This window comes from Bubalus bubalis, chromosome 8 (assembly GCF_019923935.1).
Source record: "Bubalus bubalis isolate 160015118507 breed Murrah chromosome 8, NDDB_SH_1, whole genome shotgun sequence".
Classification (NCBI taxonomy): domain Eukaryota; kingdom Metazoa; phylum Chordata; class Mammalia; order Artiodactyla; family Bovidae; genus Bubalus; species Bubalus bubalis.
Genome location: NC_059164.1, coordinates 60554443 through 60580438, shown reverse-complemented (window position 1 = coordinate 60580438; position 25996 = coordinate 60554443). Strand labels below are relative to the sequence as shown.

Below are 25996 nucleotides of genomic sequence, written 5' to 3'. Positions count from 1 at the left end.
GTGGTATATCACACTGATTGATACAGATATTGAAAAATCCTTGCATCCCTGAGAGAAATCCCAGGTGATCATGTTGTATGATCCTTTCAATGTATTGTTGGATTCAATCTCTTAATATTTTGTCAAGGATTTTTGCATCTGTGTTCATCAGTGATATTGGTTTTTTTTTTCTCCTATCTTTTTCTGGTTTTGGTAGCAGCGTGATGGTGGCTCTGGAATGAGTTTGGGAGTATTCTTTCATCTGCAATTTTTTAGAACAGTTTCAGAAGGATAGGTGTTAACACTTCTCTAAATGTTTGATAGAATTCACCTGTGAGGCCATCTGGTCCTGGACATTTGTTTGTTGAAAATTTTTAAATCACCGTTTCAATTTTAGTACTTGGAATGATCTGTTCATATATTCTATTTCTAGTTCAGTCTTAAAATATTTTTCTTTTCTAAGAATTTGTCCGTTTCTTCTAGTTGCCCATTTTATTGGCATACAGTAGTTTCTTATGATCCTTTATACTTCTATAGTGTCCAGTGTAACTTCTTTTCCATACAGTAGTCTCTTATGATCCTTTATACTTCTATAGTGTCCAGTGTAACTTCTTTTCCATTTCAAATTTGATTGATTTGAGCCCTCTCTTTTTGCTTGATTAGTCTGATTAAAAGTTTATCAATTTTTTCAGAAAGTCAGCTCTATGTTTCATTCATCTTTTCTGTTTTCTTCATCTCTATTTATTTCTGCACTGATATTTATGATTTCTTTCCTTCTAACTTTGGGTTTTTTTCCTTCTTTCTCCAGTTGCTTTAGGTGTAAGTTTCTGTTGTTTTACATTTTTGTTTCATGAGTTAAGACTGTATTGCTATAAACTTACTTCTTAAAAGTGCTTTTGCTGCATCCCATAGCCTTTGGATTGTTGTAGCTTTCATTTGTCTCTATTTTTTTTTTTTTTATTTCATCTTTTGATTTCTAATCTCATAGTGTTGTGGTCAGAAAAGATGCTTGATATGACTTTAGTTTTCTTAAATTTACCAAGGCTTGCTTTTTGGCTCCCAGCATGTGATCTGTCCTAGAGAATGCTCACGTACAATTGCAAAGAATGTAATATTCTGCTGCTTTCAGATGGAATGTTCTATAAATAACAATTACACTCATCTGGTCTCGACTCATTTAAGGCCTTTGTTTCCGTATGGATTTTCAGTCTAGATGATCTGTCCATTGATGTTAGTGGGGTGTTAAAAGTTCCTCACTATTTTTGTGTAATTGTTGATTTTTTCTTTTTATGACTATTATCATTTCCCTTATGTACGGAGGTGCTCCTGTGTTGCCTGCATATATATTTACAATTGTTAAATCTTCTCCTTGGATTGACTCCTTGATACGTGTGTCCTTCTTTGTCTAAGTCTTTAAAGTCTATTTTGCCTGATACAAATATTGCTACTCCAGATCTTCTGATTTTCATTTGAATAACTTTACCCATCCCTTTACTTTTATCTGTGTTTTCCTAGATCTGAAGTGCGTTTATTATAGACAGCATATATACAAGTCTTGTTTATGTATCCATTCAGCCAGTCTATGTCTTTTGGTTGGAACATTTAATCTGTTTACATTTAAGGTAATTATTGATATGTATGCTTTAACTGCAATTTAAAAAATTGTCTTGGATTTGTTCTTGAAGGTCTTTTTTTCTTCCCTTCCTCTCTTGTTCTCGTGTAGTTTGATGACTATCTTTAGTGTTCTGTTTGGACTGCTTTTTCTTTTGTGTATCTATTGTTGATTTTTGGCTTGTGGTTACCCTAAGGTTTTTCTATAACAATCTCTCTATGTGTGTGTGTGTACGCATCTCTCGCTCTCTCTGTATATACATATATATACACACAGACACAAGATTTTTTTTAAGTTGCTAGTCTTTTAATTCCAAATGCATTTCCAATATCCTACATTTTTCTCATGATTGCTGGTTTTGATACCATATTTGTGTGTGGACAAATATGTATGTTTGCCTTTATAAGTGAGCTTTCCCGTCCATAATTTTCCTCTTTCTGGTTGTGGCCTTTTCTGCCTAGAGAAGTTCTTTTAGCATGTGTTGTAAAGCTGGTTTGGTGGTGCTGAATTCTCTTAATTTTTGTTTGTTTGTAGAGCTTTTGATTTCTCTATCTGAACTAGAGCCTTGCTGAGTATCCTTGTAGGTTTTTCCCTTTCATCACTTTAAATATATCCTGCCATTCCCTTCTCACATGCAGAGTTTCTGCTGAAAAATCAGATGATACCCATATGAGGATTCCCTTGTATATTTTTGTTGCTTTCCCTCCTTGTTGCTTTTAATATTTTCTCTTTGCCCTTTTCAATCAATTTTTGTCAGTTTGATTAATATGTTCCTGCTTGGATTTATCCTGTATGGGACTCTCTTCACTTCCTGGACTTTGAGTATTTTCTTTCCAATTTTAGGGACGTTTTCAGCTATTCTCTCTTTAAATATTTTCTCAGGCCCTTTCTGTTTTCTCTTTCTGGGCCCCTTATAATGCAAATATTGGTGTTTAATGTTGTCCCAGGGTATCTTTTCATTCTTTTTTTTATTCTATTCCATAGCTTTGATTTCCATCAATGTTTTAAAGCTCGCTTAGTCACTCTTTGCCTCATTTATTCTGCTGTTGACTCCTTCTAGTTAGTGTATTTTTCATTTCAGTTATTGTATTGTTCATCTCTATTCTTTAACTCTCTGGCTCTTTGTTAACCATTTCCTGTATCTTCTCAGCCTGTGCTATAATAATTCTTTTTCTGAGATCTTGAATCATCTTTACTATCATTACTCCAGATTCTTATTCAGGCAGATTTCCTATCTCTACTTCACTTAGTTTGGGGGGGAATTTTATCTTGTTTTTTCATCTGGACCATATTTCATTGCTGCCTCATTTTGTCTAACTCCATTTCTCAGGCTGCCATTTTGTAGTTCCTCTTGCTTTTGCTGTCTGCCCCCTCGTGGGTGAGGCTGTTCCATGGTCTCATGCAGGCTTTGATGGGAGGGACTGGTGCCTGTTCCTGGTGGGTGAAGCCAAGTCATGTGCCTCTGGTGGGCAGGGATGTGTTTGGAGGTGACTGTGGGCTCAGGACTTCAGGCGACCTGTCTGCGGTAGGTGGTGCTGAGTTCCCACCCTATCGGTGGTTTGGCCTGGGGCATTCTGGCACTGGAGCCTAAACGCTGTTGTGTGGGGCCAGGTCTCGGTGCCAAAACAGCAACCTCTAGGAGAGCGGACACGATACGCCCTGGGCCTCTACCACCAGTGTCCTTCCCCCTACAGTGAGCTACAGCTGACTCCTACCTCCCCAGGAAGACACCCCCGAGGCTGTCAGGTAAACTCTGTTCCAGGTGCCCAATGGAGTCACTGCTTTGCCCTGGTTCCCAGTGCTCATGAAACCTTGTGTGCACCCTCCAAGAGTGGAGTGTATATATATATATATCTCAGATCAGTCACTCAGTTGTGTCTGACTCTGCGACCCCATGAATCGCAGCACGCCAGGCCTCCCTGTCCATCACCAACTCCCGGAGTTCACTCAGACTCACGTCCATCGAGTCAGTGATGCCATCCAGCCATCTCATCCTCTGTCATCCCCTTCTCCTGCCCCCAAGCCCTCCCAGCGTCAGAGTCTTTTCCAATGAGTCAACTCTTCGCATGAGGTGGCCAAAGTACTGGAGTTTCAGCTTTAGCATCAGTCCTTCCAAAGAAATCCCAGGGCTGATCTCCTTTATGATGGACTGGTTGGATCTCCTTGCAGTCCAAGGGACTCTCAAGAGTCTTCTCCAACACCACAGTTCAAAAGCATCAATTCTTCGGTGCTCAGCTTTCTTCACAGTCCAACTCTCACATCCATACATGACCACAGGAAAAACCATAGCCTTGACTAGACGAACCTTTGTTGGCAAAGTAATGTCTCTGCTTTTGAATATGCTATCTAGGTTGGTCATAACTTTCCTTCCAAGGAGTAAGAGTCTTTTAATTTCATGGCTGCAGTCACCATCTGCAGTGATTTTGGAGCCCAGAAAAATAAAGTCATCCACTGTTTCCCCATCTATTTCCCAGGAAATGATGGGACCGGATGCCATGATCTTCGTTTTCTGAATGTTGAGCTTTAAGCCAACTTTTTCACTCTTCACTTTCACCTTCATCAAGAGGCTTTTTAGTTCCTCTTCACTTTCTGCCGTAAGGGTGGAGTCATATTTTATGTTTGTGTGTATAAGAAGTGGTAAGTTTTATAAGAAACTGAAAATAGTTATCTTTGGTGGGGGAGAACTGCAGCAATGGGAGTCACAGGTGGAAGGGACACTTTGTATCATTTCATTTTCTAATATGAAATTTTAAATTTCAAAATGCAGTTATTAAACCTAGAATTCGGCTCACATCCATGTTGAGTAAAGCAATAAACATGGACTCAAAAATGCAAGAAAATTTTAAAGACAGTATGTGCATATAGTAAAGTCAAACAGAAATAGTGTGGAGTAAAAATGAGTCTCTTACTTCTGACTTCTAGTCCTTCAACGTCACCAGTGTCTTGTGTAGCTTACCAGAGATGGGCTGTGGCTATACAAGTGTGTGTACATGTACATACACATACCGTCCCTTTTTAAAAATCAAATATGAATTGACTTAAACACTGTTCTGAAATATGCTTTTTTACTTAACAATAAACTTTGGAGATTGTTCTACAATGATGTACAATCTACATCAATACATACAGGTATACTTTATTTTTAAATAGGCTGTGTAGTTTTTAAATAGGCTGTATAGTTTTAACATAAGTATTCTATATTTTTGCACAAAGATACATTACATATATTATTTTTGCACATGTATATACAATGTATTTGTGATGAATAAGTGTATGATAGTATGTGTGTATTTATTGTGGAATTGTTGTGTTAAGGATATACATGTTCTTAACATTTTTATGTATTGTCTAATAGAGCTCTAGAATCAACTTATCAAAAAATATCCTTTTGAGATTTTGCTTGTATGTCTTCTCTTGATTCTGCAATGCAGAAGGCTAGATGCTGACAACTCCCTTCTGCTTTCCCAGGAGTGGGGCTAAAGCTCATGTTTGTGGTCTTTCTCTGGCCTGCAGATTCAGGCTGGCATTTTTTTTTTTTTTCATGTTCACTAGCAGTCTGCTTGCTCTCAGGAGTGCAGGCACAGAGCCGGCAATAGGATGGCGTGTGTGTATGAGCACTGGAGCACTGCTGGTCCCCATGGGCCAGTCGGGGAGATCCACGGGTAAGGTGTCCCCTGTGGGCTAGCTTCTCGATGGGACCGTGAGTTAGGACTCACGCATGTGCTTGCATGTGTGCTGTTGTGTCTGACTCTTTGCTACCCCATGGACTGCAGCCCGCCAGGCTCCTCTGTCCATGGAATTTTCCAGGCAAGAACACTGGGGTGGGTTGCCATTTCCTACCCCAGGGGATCTTCCTGGCCCAGGGATTCAACCCACAACTCCTGCATTGGCAGGTGGGTTCTTTACCACTGTGCCACCTGGGAGGCCCCAGGAGGACCCTTGGAGGGCTTTAAAGGGTCACAGAGCCTCTCTGCTGTTCTCAAACCAACTTTTCACCTCACTGCTATGCAGCTCATGAATCTGTCATCTGGAGGAGGCAGGAGAGAAATGGATCCTTTTGGCAGCTTCCCACGCAGTTGGAGAAGCTGGGAACAAACTCACGCACATTTTCCCATCCAGGAGAAACCACCAGCTGAGGAGGTCTCTCTCGGCCCTGAGCTGTGCCACCTTGGGGGAAGGGTAACGAGGGTAAAATCAAACTCTTCCTCTTAAACCTAAGCTCACCTACTGCTCCAGAAGTGTGCTGAAAATGCTCCACTGGAAACAGACTTGCACAGAGGTGCCCTTGTCTGTGGGTGACTGTCTAAGACAGTACTGTTCGGGGGTTTCCACACGGCAGCCGGTTCACAGCCACTGCAGGGTCCAAGCCAGGACCTAGGTCTGCATGCCTATTAGCCAATGCATGGGCAGGAGAGATTCCTGCCAGGTAGCCTGGCGTGTGGTGTTGGATCCCAAAGCTCTCACGAAGTCAGCTGTGTCTGTAGATGGATGCCAAATTGTTTGGGGTGGGTGGCACAAACGAGGGAAAACTTACTCAGCCAGGTTGATGTCACTTCTGAAGTTGCTTGTCTTTTGTGAAGGCAGCTAGAAGAAATGAGTTTTCAGTAGTCTCTTCTCAGTGGTCAGATTTTCGCTTTCTCTTGGCTTTGTCCTTGTTCTTCAGGCACAGTTGAAGGCTAGAAGTTCAAGATCGAGGTGTTGGAAAGTTTGGTTTTTCCTGAGGACCACAGGGGAAGGATCTGTTCTGGGCCTCTCTCTTTGGCTTAGAGATGGCTGCCCTCTCACTTCCTCTCCATATGCTTTCTGAGTACTTGAGATTCCACATACTGTTAAAGCTAGCTAACAAACATTGGTATTTCTTATCCCGGCAGTTTCAAGATATTAATTTCTTTAGCCACTGGAATCAGAATGAACAAAAATGAAATTATAGCCAACTGACAGGGCCAATGTGTTGACTCCCTTGGGCACCTGCTCAGGGGATGGCCTCAGGGCCTCTGATGACCCAAACAGCTGTATTCTTTAGCCCCTAGGCTAAAGCTGTTCAGGCTCCAAACAAGCCTTGCAAAGAGTGGTAATAAAATGTGAATACTTACTACTTTGCAAGTGATCTTTCTCTCTATGCTTCAAACACATGAGCAGACCTGTTTACTCTGGTTTTCATTCTTTTGGGAATGCTTTTCTTTTGGGTACGGTACTGGCACTGCTGTAACCTGGGTCTGTGGCTCTTCCTCACTGGAGTGTGCATGTTTCTTGTTTTTCTCATCGGAGGACCTCTAATACACAGCACAGAGCCTGCTCCTCAGGAGGTTATGCATAACTAAACAAACAGGGTAGTAAATTAAGACAGACTTTTTCCCTCCCTCCTTTTTCCTATGCCCCATGGGGAGATACACTGAGCTAATTAGAGGACAGGTAGAGTGTGGCAAATGTAGTATTTCTCTATAAATAAGAATACTAGAAGACATGTTACTGATGGTACTGAAATACTTACCACAATAAATACCCAGAAATACAATAAAAATATAAGTTTTAAAAGAACAGAAGTTTGCATGCATATATATCGACATAGTTCATTTGAGAAGCTCAGTGCTATTTATTTCTATTGCAGCTAGACACAAAATGCTCAGATATAAAACAAAGGATACTTTAAACACTTTTACAAAGGTGAAAATATAAAGATGACTATGGATTTATGTTTGCAAACAATTTTACTTCAAATCTGTGAAAACTTAACCATTTATCAGACTTTGACACAGCTATGTTAGAATTACAGTGGACAAAATTGATGAAATCCTAATCAGTAGCCTATAGCAACTGATTGTTCTAATTAAAACTAGTATGACCTTCAACTATTCTAAGTACCACTGCTACAATTTTCTATTTCTAAAAACTTTTATTTTGGGAGAACAAAACTGACCTTAGTGCTATTTTGAGAAAGAAAATAAACATTAAATCTTCAATCTCAACTTTTAAAGCTTGGGGCTCTTTAAGTATTTCTGCTAATCTTAAACTACTTTTGTTCAGTGCTAACTTTTGAAATATCTTAATCAGTGTGATTTAAGGTCTTTTTTTTCTTTTTGTCCAGACAGTGCTCATGGTTTTTGTCTCTATACCAAAGCAGTAAGGCAAGAAAGGTTTTCCTTTTTCAGATCATATAATATCTATCCATTTTAAAATGCAGGGACTGAAACCACTACAAACAATCCTACCAATAGGAAATTAAGGCCTCTACGGCTTTCCTTTATATTTAAACCATAGGATTAGCAGTGTTATTGCCTACAAGTGTTGAAGGTATAAGCATTTAGGCTTAGGTCACAGGACATCAATATTGCCATTTCTGTGTGTGTTTCAATTTCAGTTAATAAAACACTGTTTTCGCAATTACCTTTGATAAGTTTGAAGATGAAGTCAGAAAACATTACACAAAAGCTGAAACTGGGTGACTCTGCTACAGGTAAATAATGCCTGAAGGGACAGGAGTGGTGGTCTGGTGTCTGGTCAGTATCGGGGCACTGTGCCCCCAGCCCTGCACAGTGCAGGGCACGCTCCAGCCAGCATGACACACGTACGGGCACCTGCAGTGCTCCAAAGGGCCTGGCCTGCTCAATTAGGCGAAATGTGTGGCTTTGCAAGAACTGCCAGGTGCCAGTTTGAAATATATCATTCTTTGAGGCAAGCCCTTCGAGATATGTGAAAGAGAAAAATCACATAACCTAGTCTGCAAAAGAGTTTCTAAAATCCTTTCCTAGTATGAATGTGAACCAGGCTTTGCAGAGTATATCTACCAGTGTTAGCACCATAGTTAAGCCTGAATTGAGGTAAAGATACACTCGCACACTTTGGGTAGAAATTACAACAGCAATTTTGAATGGGGTATTTACAGCAGTATCCTTTCTGATTACTAAAAAAGCTGTTTGAAAAACCACTTGAGCCCAAGTATGTGTGTGTGTGTGCATATATAATGCACACAAATATATATTGAAATTGATAAATTACAAAGCTAGGTATAAGTGTAGTGAAACAGAACTCATTTTTGAAATTCAAATTATATCATTTTTTTACTTCATCAAGCCAAAGATTTTGATTAAATACTCTTGAGCCAACATCACAGAGCCAGTTTATCAACTAGCAATGCCCAGAAATTCTGTTTCTCAGAGTATAGTTAAGCTTACTGTAGATGCTACCCAGTCAACATCCAGCTCCTTGCTCCATTTAATTTAAAAAAAAAGGAAGTGGCTTCTCTCTTGCCCAACTATTTAGGTAGAAAAACCTCTCTGAGACTTGTATTTTCATTTACATAAAGGAATAGAGAGGAATGGGGAGAAAAGACCCTAAAACGGTTAAAATTTTGAAGAGGTACGATATATTTCAGCAAATGAAAACCAAGTTTAGCTAAAGGATAACTGGACAAAAATGAACTAATAACTTTAAAAATTGCTTTTCCCTTCTCTTTCACATTACTTAACATATAAGAAAATAAGTCTTAAATTTCTTATTTTCTAGCTTTTGGGGATACAATACAGACTGATTTTTCAAAGAAGAATAATTACCATTATTTATTAAATAAGACAGACCCCTGGAGTTTGAACAACACTGGAATTCAATCTCCAGGCAGAGCTGGTCTTGGTGCTCAGGCAGGGGCACTACGACCAACGCTTATGGCTCAGGAAGAAGCTGATCACGCCACTGGACCAGGATCCTCAAAGACACTCCTCAGCAGTACTTTCAGCTGACTCTGAGATTCAGATAAGAACAGGAGTAACTTTCCCCTGGAGCCTACAGAAACATTTTAGGGAAACAGTTTAACATTTGTTCTCAACTTAAATATTTAGCTGAATACTGCAGATCATTCTTCAGAAAACTCATGTAAACAGCCATTCTTCTTTTATAAATCTGCTGGTGCCAACTGCGCCTAACTGGTAATATACACGGAGGTGTAACTGAAATAGTATTCTTGTGAACATACTAACATATAAGGTCTTTCAGTTCCCTGTCAGTCAGTTCATTGACTTCCATGATCTTCTCTAAGTGCTCCATGTATCGGCTATGGTCCTGCAAAAAGTGAGGAATCCTCATGTTTTCAGTAACTGCCAATCCTTTTAAGCGATCCACATCTTCATAAGAGACCTGAAAAAAGGAAGATGGGTTAATTTTTAAATGTAACTACCAGTTAAATTTTGAAGGGCAATTTCTTCCCTTGGTCTTAGTGAAGTTTGAAGTAGGTAAACTGGTTTTAAATTAATACCTGGAAAATAAAACTTTACTGTGTGAAGATGCATACCATCACCACATTTTGAAAAGTCAGTATGTGATTTAACAATCTATCTTGGGCCTATAGTTTGTCTAGAAATTAAACAAATCTCCCGCCTAAATCTAAAAGAATTGAGAAAATAGAATGTAAATGCTGTATTAATGTATTAGGAAAATCAGCACAATTGTATATTAAATTCCTTTGTGTATTGAGAAATACAATTTGTGTTTTGTTAAATTTTCTTGCTTTGAAATTTTTAAGTATTTTAAAAAATTTCACATCTATTTCATTCATTTGAGGAAGAAGCCAGTCTTTCACAGGTACTATATTAAGCTTAGGGGTAAAAATTTTAAGTTCTATAAATTACCTGTGCAATGTGAAATTCCAAACAAAACACAGTTGGTTTTAAGTACTATTGTCTTCTGATCAACACTCAACTATTTTATTGAATATTTATGTCACTAAGCGTAGTAGGTGATAGGAGATAGGTTTGGTGTTGATACTGATGTAGTTTTATCTTAAACCATTCTGAGTTTAATGAGACTAATGCTGGGAAATAAGGTTCTCATTTTAAGAAAAAGAAGATACACACATGGAATGGTAAGGGTTGTAAAAGCACCGTGTGGTGTCTGATTTGAATTAGAATGTCCTTATCATTTAAAACAAATATACAATTTGCTCACTGAAGAGGTCTAGAAGTATCAGCACCCCAGAAGTGATGTACACACCTTTTGCTGAGATCTTGTTTTCTAAACACCATTTCTCACTAAGAGGAATCAAGACTTCCTTGAAGAAATATCTAAGGTGAGCCTGGAATACTTTACTTTGCTGGGAAACATGCAGACAGGTTTTTAAAAACATAGGAGCAGTCACTGGAAGAGCTGAATAAAAGGGAGGCGTGAAATGTAACAGAATTCAAAGATCTCTATTTTGCTACTACCAGTGTAGTAACTGATTTGGGCAAAAATCATCAAGAGATGTTAAAACCATTTCTAGAAAGGTTAGAGAATAGTACATTTAAAGATACCATCCCACAAATTACTTATTAATGCAATGGTGTAAAGGTACCTTTACAGTGGAGAGATCTGGCAGTAACTAACTTACCCGGGTGACTAAGCACAGCACCACTAATAATGGGACAGTAATACACGCTGTCTAATGCGACACACTGAGAGACATGGCTCATTTAAGCAGTATTTCTTGGCAAAAATGTTTAACCTGAAGCTAATTAGAAGAAAACAGTCCAGATTCTAGGAATTCTCAAGGAAATTGTCCTGAATTCTTAAACATGTCATAAAAAAGAAAAAGACTAGGGTGAGAGGGACTTTATAAATTAAGAGTTTAAAGAGAACAACTAAATGCAAGACATAAATCTTGACTGGATTAGGGTCATGAAAAAGCTACAAGGGACATTTTAGAGATCTGGAGAATATGAAGTGGACTGTTTTTTCAGGCATTATATGGAATCAAATTTCTTTAGAAAATCATATGGTCATGTCAGAATATCCTTGTTCTTGGGAGATCATGCTAATGCATAAAGAGGAGTAGAGTTATACCTGCAGCTCACTTTCAAATATTTTAGAAAAATATGCATATAAAAATTAATGATTCCAAATTTCCTTTTCTTACTGTCCACAAAGAAATATTGTAACTTGGTTCTGTGACAGAACCCCATTTCTTCCCTCTTATTATCACATAAGGAATATGATTTTATTGCTAAAGAGTTTCATCTTGAGACCTATTTAATCATGAAATGAGCTGGAGGAAATGCTGACCTGGTGTGTCTGGGAATTGTGTGCCGTTGGTCTCACTCACCTTCCCCAGGGTGGTCAGAAGATGGAAGTCGATGGTCTCTCTATAGCGGAGGATTTGCAGGATACCATCCAAGTATACCTGGTCTTTACTGAAACACCCTGGAGGAACCAAAATAGTGTTTACTTTCTGATGTTTACTAGAGGAATCAGTCCTGTGTATAACAAAAAAAGGGGTGGAGCAACTATCACCGTAACATAAAGTGTAAGGTGCAAGCTCTGGAGAACCACCACGAGTGAGTGAAGTCAAATAGCTTCCCTTTAGGAATTCCTTTTCCTGGCTCCCCATCAGCAAAACAGCATTTTCCCCTAAAGAAACACTAGTGATTTAAAATACATGATTCATAATTATCCCGCCCACCATCTGATCATAAACTTAACTCCCATGATACACTGAAGGCATCTGGGTGAGGAAGGCTGGGGAAGGCAAGCTGTAGAACAGCTAAGTCTCAAGGAGATACTCTGGAGACATGGGATTTCAGAAATCCCCCCCCCCTTTTTTTTTAATAGTGCCCTTTACCCTATTAAAATTAACAGTAGATGATTTTGATACTACTCCTATGCTCAATGAAACCAAAAACTAGAACTGAATTTGTAAAGAATATGAAATTGTAATATGAAAATCAGGAATGAGATCTGAGCCTAGATAAAAAATGGTGTTCTACTTACAAAGAAAACCTTTCTCCCATTATGACATAACTTGTATAAATTTTAAAAAATTTTGCTCTAGGTTTAAATGGACTAGACGGAACTAGAATTCTACCAAATGGAGAATGATATATTAAGAAATTATTGTTCAAGAGTTCCCAAGATGCTGGACTAGGAATACCCTAAGCACACCTCCTCTCAGAGGCATACCAAAATTATACAATTTACAGACCAAGTATCAATGAGGAAAGACCAAAACTGACCAGAAAATATTTCTACAACAAAAGATACAAAGGAGGAACCACAGTTGGGTGGGCAGGAGGGGAGAAATCGCAGTATAGGTGCTGCTGCTGCTAAGTCGCTTCAGTCGTGTCTGACTCTGTGCGACCCCATAGACGGCAGCCCACCAGGCTCCCCCGTCCCTGGGATTCTCCAGGCAAGAACACTGGAGTGGGTTGCCATTTCCTTCTCCAATGCATGAAAGTGAAAGTGAAGTCGCTCAGTCGTGTCTGACTCTTAGCGACCCCATGGACTGCAGCCCACCAGGCTCCTCCGTCCATGGTTTCTCCAGGCGAGAGTCCTGGAGTGGGGTGCCATCGCCTTCTCCGGCAGTACAGGTGAGAGACCCACAAATGGAAGACTAATGGCAGGGAGAGAGACCCTTTACAAGGAGCAGGAAAATAAGGCCAGGCGCCCTGTGTGGGGAAGACAAGACCCCAGAATGTTTGGCTTTGAAGGTCAGAGGGACTTACTCTGGAGAGATCCATATGCTGTGGAAAAGAAAGACTCTACTCGTAAAGGAAAATGTGCCCACGATATTTCACATGCTCTGAGAGCCAGAAAAGGAGCAGTAATTTGAAAGGAGCCTGGTCAGAACTACTGTCAATCCCAAAAAAATCTCCCAGAAAGGCAGAGGTCACCCTGGGGATCCAGACATGGGTGATGGCCACTTTGGGGAGTTGGTTCTACCATCTCAGAACTGCTGCTATGAAGCACTGTTTTGGAATTCTCCCTGCAGCTTATAGCCTTGTGACCAGGTCCCAGGCCCATCCCATTCACCAGCCTGAAGGCACCAATATTGGGTCATCTCGGACCAAGCAACAAGCCAGGTAGAAATAAATCCCAACCACAGGCAGACATATACAAGCCCCGGGACAATGGCAGTTTCCTATACCAGGACTCAACCCAGCCCGCAGCAGGTGAGACCAGTCCTAACACCTGGTGCTGGTGGGCCTCAGGCCCCAGCAGGACAACAGCAGCTCAAGATACTCTGGGCATCTTAGCCAGCACTGCAGATCAGGTCCCACTTACCAGCGAGCCAACAAAAGCGTCAGGACACAACAGACCAACTCCCAACCGTGTCAAAGACCAGTGAACCCACTGGGAGTTTCACCTCCAACATCATACCCAACCAACCGTCAGGACCCCACCCACATGGCTGGCTCAGCAATCTGACAAAGGTCAGAAATTCCAGGAACTAAATAAACAATTCTGCATATTACTAGTCACATATTAAATTAGAAAAAAAGCAAAAAGGAGTAAACTTACATCTGAATATAAATAAACAAGTAGATGCACAGTGAAATGTAAGTTGACTATATTCACAAGCACTTAGGAGGTAAAGGATACCTGGCATCCACAAGTGTCCCAGAGTAGGTATGAGAAACGGAATACGTAACAGGGGAGATTTCCCAGAAGCCATATCAGGAGGTCAATTTTCATCACACCTTCTTAGACACAACGTGTTCCAGAAAATGCAGACGATATGCTCCTTTACTGGAGAACTGCAAATCGAAACGACAAGGTGTATCCCCCTAGCAGTAGCAGAATGGACATCTCACCAAATATCTGCACAGGATAAATGCTAGATAGGGGCATCCTTGGAGTGGCAGGGAATGGAAACTGGTAACAGACACTGCAGAACAGGATGGAGGTTTCTCAGGGAAAGAGAGAGTCACCTGATGATCGAGCAGTAGCACTCCTGGCCAGTAAAGGGACAAAACCACAATGCTTTGCAATGCTTAAAGACGCATGCACCCCACCCTTGACTGCCGCACAGTTTACAGCAGCCAGGACAGAAAAGCAACAAAAGTGTCTATCAAAAGAGGCAGGGATATAGAAGCTTAGATACAAACACACAAATGTATACTACTCCTCATGAACAAGAAATGGAATAATGTCATTTGGGACCACACGACTGGACCTGCAGAACATTATACTGCACGACCAAAATCAGAGAAAGACACATTCTATGATAATACTTAGAGGTGGAAACTAAGATTTAGCAAAAAAAAAAAAAAAAAAGACAACAAAAAACCAACAGTTTGAGGGATTCACAGAAGAGACTCACAGAGAAAAAACAAAACCATCTAGTGCCCCCAAGAGAAGGAACATGAGCAGGGAATTTCCTTAGGTCATTAGGATTTAACAGGTCCCCATTTATACATTTGAATAGATCATCAAAAAGGACCTCGTGTATAGCACAGGCTTCCCTGGTGGCTCAGACGGTAAAGAATCCGCCTGAAATGGGGGAGACCTGGGTTCGATGCCTGGTTCAGGAAGATCCCCTGGAGGAGGGCAGGGCAGCCCACTCCAGTATTCTTGCCTGGAGAATCCCATGGACAGAGGGGCCTGGCAGGCTACAATCCATGGGGTCACAAAGGGTCAGACAAGACTGAGCGAGTAAGCAGTGTACAGCACAGGAAACTAGACCCCAAATCTTAACAACTATGGGGAAAGAAGCCTAAAAAGAGTAGATCTCTGTCTGAAACTGAACCATGTGGGTGCACAGGAAAAATAACACTGTAAATAAGCTATATTTCAGTATCAACTAAAACTTAAAAAGCCTACCCTTGTCCAGGGGTTCCTTGCAGTCTGGTGATTACACATCCACATATTCAGAGCAGGCTTGTGTGCCAGAGCTGAAGGAGATGCGAAGGCTGTGCCAGAAAATGACCTTGCCTGGAGCTGTAGTGCCAGATCCTCCTAGGATGAGACCACAATCTCCAGATCCAGTGGGCACATCCCACAGCCAACTGTTGGCTATGCCCACCAAGACAGGCAGACTCTGGGGGCCAGATGAGCTTTGAGAGGCACCTGGCCTCCTCCTCTGCTGCTGCCTTCCCTATCTCTAGCCTCCCTCATTAGAGATGCCCAGAGTATGGACACAGCACCCTGCACAAAGATCTTCGAGGGCTTGGCATTCCCCTGGGCCAAAAGGAGAAGGGAGAGGAAAGAGACACAAGCGCTGGGCTGTGTGTTTTGCCACATCCCACTCTCGTTCACAACCTGGGGGCGGGAAACTTGCAGAATGACTCTGGATGCCTGAGTCAGGCAAGAAAGCCTGCTGCCTGGTGGCTGTTTCTTGTAACTACACCGTTAATACAGGTACTGCGGAGTACACCATGTATGCAAGGACTGTGAGATGGGAAAGCATACCTGCCATCCAGAAATATCCTGGCGAAGGTATGAGAAACAGAATTCACAGGAAGGTAGACTTCCCAGAAGCCAATTTCAAGAGGTCAATTTTCATTACACCCTCTTATACATAAAAACTGTCCCACCACAATACACACGTATCACTCCTTAGTGGAGAATTGCAAATCTAAAGTACAAAGACCTGGATCCCCTGGCAGTCAACAGAATGGCCATCACCGAATGATTACACACGATTGATGCTGGAGAGGGACCTCGATAAACAAGCCCCTCCTATGATGTGGCGGGGAATGGACACTGCTAACAGACATCAGCAGAACAGAGGCTTCTTAGGGAAAGAAATATAGTGTCACCTGACAATCGAGCAACCGCACTCCTAAGTTGGTCAAGGGACAAAACCGCAATGCGTAAAGACCCACGCACCCCACCCTTGACTGCGGCACGGTTTATAGCAGCCAGGACAGAAAAGCAACAAAAATGTCCATCACGAGCAGCTGGGATATAGAAACTCCGGTACAAACACACAAAGGAATATTACTACTCCCAAAAGAGAAATGGAATAATGCCATTTGGGGACACATGGCTGGACCAGCAGAACATAACCAGAGGAAAAAAAATGCAGTATGATAACATTTAGAGGTCAAACTTCAGATTTATCAAGATAAGAGCAGCTTTACAAAACAAAAGAGACTTACACAGAAAAAGAAAAAATATGGTGCCCCAAAAAAGAAGGTACAGAAGCAGGGAATTCATTAGGTCATTGGGATTAAAAGGTACCCAGTTATAGATGTGAAATATATCCTCAAAAAGGACCTAGTGCATAGCACAGGGAACCAGACTCCAAACCCTAACAATCTGTGGAAAAGAAGCCTAAAAGGAGTAGATCTCTAAATATCTGAATCTGAACTGTGTGGGTGCACAGGGAAAATAAACATGACACGTAAATCGGCTATACTTCACATAAACTAAAAACTAAATAATAAATAAAATGCCTATCCTCTTACATGGGATCCTCGGGTCCCGGTAGATACACATCCACATGGTCAGAACAGGCTTGTGTCCGAAGGCAGGGCTCGCAGAGCGCTGAAGGAGATGCGAAGGCTGTGCCAGCAAATGACCTTGCTTGGAGCTGTAGTGCCTGGTCCTCTTTGGGACCAAATCTCCAGATCCAGCAGGCACATCCCATAGCCTATTTCTGCCTAATGCCCACCAAGGCAGGTGGACCCTGTAGACCGGAAGAGCTTTGAAAAGTCACCCGGTCCTCCTCCTCCTCTGCTGATGGCTTCCCTATCTCTAGCCTCCTTAGAGTTGCCTCAAATATGGTTACCACCACCCTGCACAGACAGCTTCGAGGACTTGGCATTCACTCGGGCCAGTAGGTGAAGGGAGAGGAAAGAAACACACACAAGCCCTTAGTTGTGTGTTTTGCCACATTCCACGCTCAATCACAACCCAGGGGAAAAAACAACAAACTTTCATAATGACTGTGGATGCCTGAGTCACAGACTCAGGCATGAAGAAAGCCTGCCACCTGGTGGCCGGTTTCTTGTAACTACACCCATAAAACAGGCACTGAGGAGTACACCATGTATGCAAGGACTGTGAGATGGGAAAGCATACGTGCCATCCAGAGATGTCCCGGTGAAGGGATTAGAAAAGGAATTCATAGGACGGCAGACCTCCCAGAAGCCAATTTCAAGAGGTCAATTTTCATCACACCCTCTTATACATAAAAACTGTCCCACCAAAATACACACGTTATCATTCCTTAGTAGAGAATTTCAAATCAAAAGGACAAAGACCTGGATCCCCTGGCAGTCAACAGAATGGCCATCACTGAATGATTACACACAATTGATGCCGGAGAGGGACCTCGACAAACAGGCCCCTCCTACGATGTGGCGGGGAATGGACACTGCTAACAGACATCAGCAGAACAGGACGGAGGTTTCTCAGGGAAAGAAATATAGAGTCACCTGATAATCGAGCAACTGCACCCCTGGCTAGTAAAAGGACAAAAACCCAATGTGTAAAGATGCACACACCACACTCTTGACTGTGGCAGTTTACAGAAGCCAGGACAGAAAAGCACCAAAAATGTCCATCATGAGAGGCAGGGATATAGAAGCTTAGGTACAAACACACAAAAGACTATTACTCCTCCCAAAAAAGAAATGGAATAATGCCATCTGGGGACACACGGCTGGACCAGCAGAACATTATACTGTGTGAACACAACCAGAGGAGGAAAAAATACCGTATGATAACACTTAGAGGTGAAAATTCAGATTTATCAAGACAAGAGCAGCTTTGAAAACAAGAGAGACTATGGAGAAAAAAAAAAAAACACCATATGGTGCCCCAAAAGAGAAGGTGCAGGAACAAGGAGTTCCATTAGGTCATTGGGATTAACAGGCTCCCAGTTATACATTTGAAATATATCCTCAAAGAGGACCTAGTGCACAGCACAGGGAACCAGACTCTAAAGCCTAACAAATCTGTGGAAAAGAAGCCTAAAAGGGTAGAGCTCTTATCTGAATCTGAATCATGTGGGTGCACAGCCAAAATAAACATGACACTGTAAATCAGCTGTATCAATATAAACTAAAAATTAAATAACAGAAAAACCATGCCTACCCTCTTCCACAGGATGTTCATGGTCCTGGTGGATACACAGCCACTTGGTTAGAACAGGCTTGTGTATGAAGGCAGGGCTGGCAGAGGGCTGAAGGAGACGGGAGGGCTGTGCCGGCCAGTGACCTGGCTTGGAGCTGTAGTGCCTGGCCCTCTCTGAATGGGACCACAATCTCCAGATCCAGCGGGCACATCCCACAGCCTGTTTTTGCCTAGTGCTCACCAAGGCAGGTGGATTCCGTGGACTGGAAGAGCTCTGAAAACTCGCCCGGTCTTCTCTTCTGCTGATGGGTTCCCTATCTCTAGCCTCCTTCCTTAGAGTTGCCCCAAGTGTGGCTTACACCAACATGCACAGGTATCTTCAAGGGTTTGGATCCAAGCAGGGCAGTAGAAGGGAGAAGAAAGAAACAAAGACAAGCCCTGGGCTCTGTGTTTTGCCACATTCCACCCTCATTCACAACCCAAGGAGGAGGAAAAAACTTGCAGAATGACTCTCGATGCCTGAGTCTGAAGAAAGCCTGCCCTTGATGGCCATTCTCGTAACTACACCCATAAAACAGGCACTGAGGAGTACACCATGTATGCAAGGATGGTGAGGTAGGAAAGCATACCTGCCATCCAGAGATGTCCCGGCGCAGGTATGACAAACGGAATTCATAGGAGGGCAGACTTCCCAGAAGCCAATTTCAGGAGGTGAATTTTCATCACACCCTCATACACAAAAAAAGGTTCCCAGGAAAACACACACCATATTGCTCCTTACCAGAGAATTGCAAATCAAAAGAAGTGTATTCCCTATCAACAAAATTCCCATCACTGAATGATTACACACGATAGCTGATGGAGAGGGGGCTGCACAAAAAAGAATGCTCGTACAATGTGGCAGGAAATGGAAACTGCTAACAGACATCAACAGAACAGGATGGAGGTTTCTCAGGGAAAAATACACGGTCATCTGACAATTGAGCAATTGTACTCCTGGCTGGTAGAGGGACAAAACCACAGTGTATAAAGATACGCACACCCCACCCTTGACTGCCGCACAGTTTAAAACAGCCTGGACAGAAAAGCAACCAAAACGTTCATCACTGGAGGCAAGGATATAGAAGCTCAGGTACAAACACAAAGGAATACTACTCCTCCTGAAAAAACAATGGAATAATGCCATTTGGGGACATATGGCTGGACCTGCAGAATATATACTGTGTGAACAAGTCCGAGAAAGACACATATTCTATGATAACACTTTAGAGGTGAAAAGTACGATTTAGCAAAAAAAAAAAAAAAAGAGCTTGAGAATACATAAGAGGCTCACAAAGGAAAAAAAAAAAAAAATCCATATGATGCCCAAAGAGAGAAGGTGCAGGAGCAAGGAATTCCATTAGGTCATTGGAATTAACAGGTACCTGTTTATACATTTGAAATAGATGAATAAAAAGGACCTGGTGTATAGCACAGGGAACAGGATGAAAACAACACTGACAACTCTATGGGAAAAGAAGCCTGAAAAGAGTTGATCTCTATCTTTCTGATACTGAACTATGTGTGTGCACAGTTAAAATCAATGTGACACTGTAAATCATTTACACTACAGTATCAATAAAAACTTAAGATTAAAAAAACAATGCCTGCCCCCTTCCATGGGATCCTTGGCATCCCGGTAGACACACATCCACACGGTGAGAGCAGGCCTTTGTCCCAAGCCAGGGCTGGCAGAGGGCTGAAGGATCTGGGAAGGCTGTGCCAGCAAATGACCTTGCCTTGGACGTGTAGCGCCCTGTTCCCTCCAGATCCAGCAGGCACTCCCACAGCCAAAGGCGCCTAGTGCCGCAAAGGCAGGCAGACTCTGTGGACTGGAAACACTTTGAAAAGTCACCTTGTTCCACGTCTCCTGGTGCTGGCTTCCCTATCTCTAGCCTCCTTCCTTAGAGTCACCCCAGGCATGCATCACAGCATCCCGCACAGGGCCCTTGGAGCAGTGTGGATGCACTACGGCTGAAGAAGTTGGGCACAGAAAGCTGGGCCGTGTGTTGTGTCACAATGCATTCTCATCTGGTTGGGTTCTCTGTGGCCTCAGTAGTGTCCGAGTCCTTGCGACGTTATGGACTCTAGCCCACTAGGCTCCTCTGTCCTTGGAATTCTCCAGGCAAGCATACTGGAGCGGGTTACAATGCCCTTCTCCAGGGTATCTCTACTCTCATTTATGACCCAGGAAAAATAAGTTTCAGAAGGCTCTAGTTTCTTGAGTCACAGACTTGGGCATCAATAAAGCCTGCCGCCATGTGGCCATTTCTTATAACTACACCTTTAAAAACAGGCACAAAAGGGCACATCATAGTCAGAAAGACTGGGAGGCGGTGAAAGATACCTGCCCTCAACAAATGTGCTGGGGTAGCTGAGAAATGTAATTTATAAGAAAGCAGATTTATGTAGCCAATTTCAAGAGGCATATGTTCATCTCACAGTTTTAAACACAAAACTGGCATAAGATAATATGCTCTATTTGGGTTGCTGTTGGAGAATTGTAGATCAAAAGGACAACTAGACATATCCCCTGGCAGTACTCAGAATGGCCACCACCATAAAGTCTTCAAAGAATAAAAGCTGGAGAGGGACACTGAGAAAAAGGAACCCTCCTACCCTGTTAAAAGCAATGGAATCCTGAAGCAGCCACTCGGCAGAAACAAATGGAAGTTCAGTTCACTTCAGTTGTTCAGTCGTGTCCGACTCTTTGCAACCCCATGAATCGCAGCACGCCAGGCCTCCCTATCCATCACTATCTCCCTGAGTTCACTCAAACTCACGTCCATCTAGTCAGTGATGCCATCCAGCCATCTTATCCTCTGTCGTCCCCTTCTCCTCCTGCCCCCAATCCCTCCCAGCATCAGAGTCTTTTCCAATGAGTCAACTCTTCGCATCAGGTGGCCAAAGTACTGGAGTTTCTGCTTTAGCATCATTCCTTCCAGAGAATACCCAGGACTGATCTCCTTTAGAATGGACTGGTTGGATCTCCTTGCAGTCCAAGGGACTCTCAAGAGTCTTCAACACCACAGTTCAAAAGCATCAATTCTTCGGCGCTCAGCTTTCTTCACAGTCCAACTCTCGCATCCATACATGACCACTGGAAAAACCATAGCCTTGACTAGATGGACCTTTGTTGGCAAAGTAATGTCTCTGCTTTTGAATATGCTATCTAGGTTGGTCATAACTTTCCTTCCAAGGAGTAAGCGTCTTTTGATTTCATGGCTGCAGTCACCATCTGCAGTGATTTGGGAGCCCCCAAAAATAAAGTCTTACTCTGTTTCCACTGTTTCCCCATCTATTTCCCATGAAGTGATGGGACCAGATGCCATGATCTTTGTTTTCTGAATGTTGAGCTTTAAGCAAACTTTTTCAATCTCCTCTTTCACTATCATCAAGAGGCTTTTTAGTTCCTCTTCACTTTCTGCCATAAGGGTGGTATCATCTGCATATCTCAGGTTATTGATATTTCTCCCAGCAATCTTGATTCCAGCTTGTGCTTCTTCCAGCCCAGCATTTCTCATGATGTACTCTGCATATAAGTTAAATAAGCAGGGTGACAATATACAGCCCTTGATGTATTCCTTTTCCTATTTGGAACCAGTCTGTTGTTCCATGTCCAGTTCTAACTGTTGCTTCCTGATCTGCATACATATTTCTCAAGAGGCAGGTCAGGTAGTCTGGTATTCCCATCTCTTTCAGAATTTTCCACAGTTTATTGTGATCCACACAGTCAAAGGCTTTGGCATAGTCAATAAAGTAGAAATAGATGTTTTTCTGGAACTCTCTTGCTTTTTCAATGGTCCAGCAAGGATGTTGGCAATTTGATCTCTGGTTCCTTTGCCTTTTCTAAAACCAGCTTGAACATCTGGAAGTTCACGGTTCACATACTGCTGAAGCCTGGCTTGGAGAATTTTGAGCATTACTTTACTAGCATGTGAGATGAGTGCAATTGTGCGGTAGTTTGAGCATTCTTTGGCATTGCCTTTCTTTGGGATTGGAATGAAAACTGACCTTTTCCAGTCCTGTGGCCACTGCTGAGTTTTCCAAATTTGCTGGCAAATTGAGTGCAGCACTTTCACAGCTGAATACTAAAAATAGAGGTACCTAAAGGAGATCAGTCCTGGGTGTTCTTTGGAAGGACTGATGCTGAAGCTGAAACTCCAGTACTTTGGCCACCTCATGCGAAGAGCTGACTCATTGGAAAAGACCCTGATGCTGGGAGGGATTGGAGGCAGGTGGTAAAGGGACGACAGAGGATGAGATGGCTGGATGGCATCACCGACTCAATGGACATGAGTTTGAGTGAACTCCGGGAGTTGGTGATGGACAGGGAGGCCTGGCATGCTGCAGTTCATGGGGTCGCAAAGAGTCCGACACGATTGAGCACTGAACTGAACTGAACTGAGTGATCCATCAGTCTCACTCCTTGGCATATATCTGGCAGAAACCCTGGTCTAAAAATGATAATGGTAGCCAAGTGTTGATCATAGTGCTCCTTACAATGACAAACATTAAGTTCTCATTGTTTAGTCCCTAAGTCATGTCCAACTCTTATGATCCCATGCACTACATGGAAGTAACCTAAATATCAATTGATAGAAGAAGGTATAAGGAAGATGTTGTACATATTTCCACAGGAATCTTATTCAGACATTGAAAAGGATGAAATAATACCACTGGCACCAACTTGAATGGACGTGAAGATTGCCATACTAAGTGAAGTAAGTCAAACAGAGAAAGAGAACTATCATCTGAAGTTGCTTACATGCAGAATCTAAGTAAGATTGATAGAGATGACATAATTCATGAAGCAGAAAGTGATTCACAGACTTAGAAAGCCCACATATGGTTACTGAATTGTAAAGGTGGAGGGCAAGGATAAATTAGGAGTTTTGGATTGACATATATAACCTACATTATTGAAAACAGATAACCAAGACGGACCTCCTGTATAACACAGCGATTGTGCCAATATTCTCTAATAATCTGAGGAAAAAAAACTTGAGAAACTATGGATACATGCGTATGTATAAAGGAACCATTTTGCTTCATATCTGGAACTAACAACATTGTTTATCAACTATACTTCAAATGAAAAATAAAAGGAAACAAATAGGACCTAAATAAAATGAAAATTTCTGCACTCCTGAAGAAACTAAAACAAAAGGAAAGATCACCCATACAATGGGAGAAAAGATTTGCAAAGGATCAACCAAAAAGAGATAATCATTAAAATGTACAAAGAGTTCATGCAGCTCAGTATCAATAAAAGCAAACAATGCAATCAAATAACAGGCAGAAGACCTAAACAGACATTTCTCCAGAGAACATATGCAGAACTCAGAGGCATGTGGAGATGCTCAACATCACTAATTACCAGAGGAATGCAAATGAAAACTACAATGAGATACCATCTCTCATCAGTCACAACGGCTATCATCAAAACATCTATGAACAATAAAAGCTGGAGTGGGTATGGAAAAAACTGAATCCTAACTATTGCTGGGCATGTAAACTGGTACAGCCCGTATAGAGAACACTATGCAGGTTCCTTAAGAACTAAAACTAGAGATACCACATGCTCCAGCAATCCCACTCCTAGGCACATCTGCCTAAACCCATGGTTCAGAAGATACAGGCACCCCAATGTGTTTTCAGCACTGTTTAGTAACTGACATGGAAGCAACCTATTTTTCCATCAATAGAATAAGGGGTAAAGAAGATCTGATACACATGCCAAATGGAATAGTACTCAGCCATAGAAAAGAATGAAATAATGCCGTTGGCAGCAATATGAATGGACCTGGAGATTCTTATACTAAGTGAAGTCAGTCAATAGGGAAAGACGAATATCACCTGAAATTGCTAACATGCAGACTCTAAAAAAAATGATACAAATGAAATTATTTACAAAACAAAAACAGACTCACAAACTTAGAAAACAAACTGAGGGTTATTACCAAAGGGGAAAGATGGAGGGCAGGGACAAATTGGGAGTTAGAGACTTACAATACATTATGATACTGAAAACAGATAGCCAAGAAGGACCTGCTCTATAGCACTGTGAACTCTGCTCAATATTCTCTAAAAACTTAAATGGGAGGAGAATTTGGGAAAGAAGAGACACATATCCATGTATAACTGGGTCACTTTACTGCGCACGTGAACTAACAGAACGCTGTTAAATCGACTTCAAATTAAAATGAAAACTGAAAGAAACAAATAAGATCTGATTATTCTCAAAGGCTTTTGCACAGCTGAGGAAACCATGAACAAAAGACAACCCATACAACAGGAGAAAATATGTGCAAAGATTAATCTTGAAAATATACAAAGAGTTCGCACAGTTCAATATCAAACAAAACAAACAACACAATCTAATAATGGGCAGAAGACCTTAACAGACATTTCCCCAAAGAACACACACAGATGGCCACAAGGCACATGGAGAGATTCTCAACATTGCTAATTATCAGAGAAATGCACATCAAAACTACAATCAGGTATCACCTGACACCAATGTGAATGGTTATGATCAAAAACCTACTAGACATGGGATCTAGAACGATCTCCTGTATATAAAAAATAAAAGAGCTGAACTGAACTAAAAAAAATCTATAAACAATAAATACTGAAAAGGATGTTGAGAAAAATAAATTGGTATAGCAAAAAGTAAATTATGGAGGACATTATGGAAATGCCTCAAAAATATTAAAACTACAGCTACCATATGATCCAGCAATGTGACTCCGGGGCGTATATCTGGGGAAACTATGGGAAAAGGATACGTGTACCCCAGTGTTCACTGCAGTGCTATTTATAATAATGGAGGAAACCAATATGCTACTGACAGAGGAATGAATAAAGCAGAGGTACATGTGTACAGTGGTATGTATCACCCAGCCATTAAAAAGAAGCCATCTGCAGCAACATGGATAGGTCAGGAGATCATCATCCTTAGTGAAGACAGAGAAAGACAAAGATCTGATATCGCTTATATAGTGCATCAAAAAAATGATACAAATCAAGTTTGCATCTGTTTGCAAAACAGAAACAGAATCACAGACTTAGAATACAAATTTCTGGTTACCAGAGGGGAACGGTAGGGGGCGGGGATAAACTGGGTGTTTGGGATTAACATGTCCATATTGCTATATTTGAAACAGATAACCAGTAACGAGCTGCTGTGTAGAAAAGGGAACTGTGGTAAAATTCTGTAGTAACCTAAATGGTTGATGCACTTGGAAAATAATATATATATATATGTGTGTGTGTGTGTGTGTAACTAAACAACTTCACTGTACACATTCAACACAACACTGTTAATCAACTGTGTGTGTGTATGTGCTCAGTTGTTCAGTTATATCCAACTCCTTGTGACCCCAATGGACTGTAGCCCACCAGGCTCCTCTGTATACTCCAATATAAAATAAATCCTAAAAAATAAATTAGAAAAAAACAAAAACATTAGTATGACAAGAAACAAAAAACAAATGTCCAAGGTGTCTCCCTATTAAAAGTGGTTAAAGAGACATTGCTACCAAAAGTAATGCATGAACAGTGATTAGATCTAGATTTTTTTTCAACACCTGTAAAAGACAT

At 41.5% G+C, this 25996-nt stretch overlaps 2 protein-coding genes across 4 annotated transcripts in view; one reads left to right on the top strand and one right to left on the bottom strand.

The window, feature by feature from the left end:
- The window catches only part of ANLN (anillin actin binding protein), a 168489-nt gene that overhangs the window by 19708 nt on the left and 122785 nt on the right, over positions 1–25996 (top strand). The gene's annotated exons all lie outside the window — the stretch shown is intronic.
- Positions 7165–25996, bottom strand: part of KIAA0895 (KIAA0895 ortholog) — a 59718-nt gene continuing 40886 nt past the window's right edge. For all 3 annotated transcript variants that reach the window (XM_045166412.1, XM_045166414.1, XM_045166413.1), the window contains 2 exons: positions 11658–11755; positions 7165–9718 (listed from right to left, as the gene is read on the bottom strand). In XM_045166412.1, the coding sequence (XP_045022347.1) occupies positions 9557–9718; positions 11658–11755 (260 nt within the window). In that variant the 3' untranslated portion in view covers positions 7165–9556. The remainder of the gene's footprint in view (positions 9719–11657; positions 11756–25996) is intronic.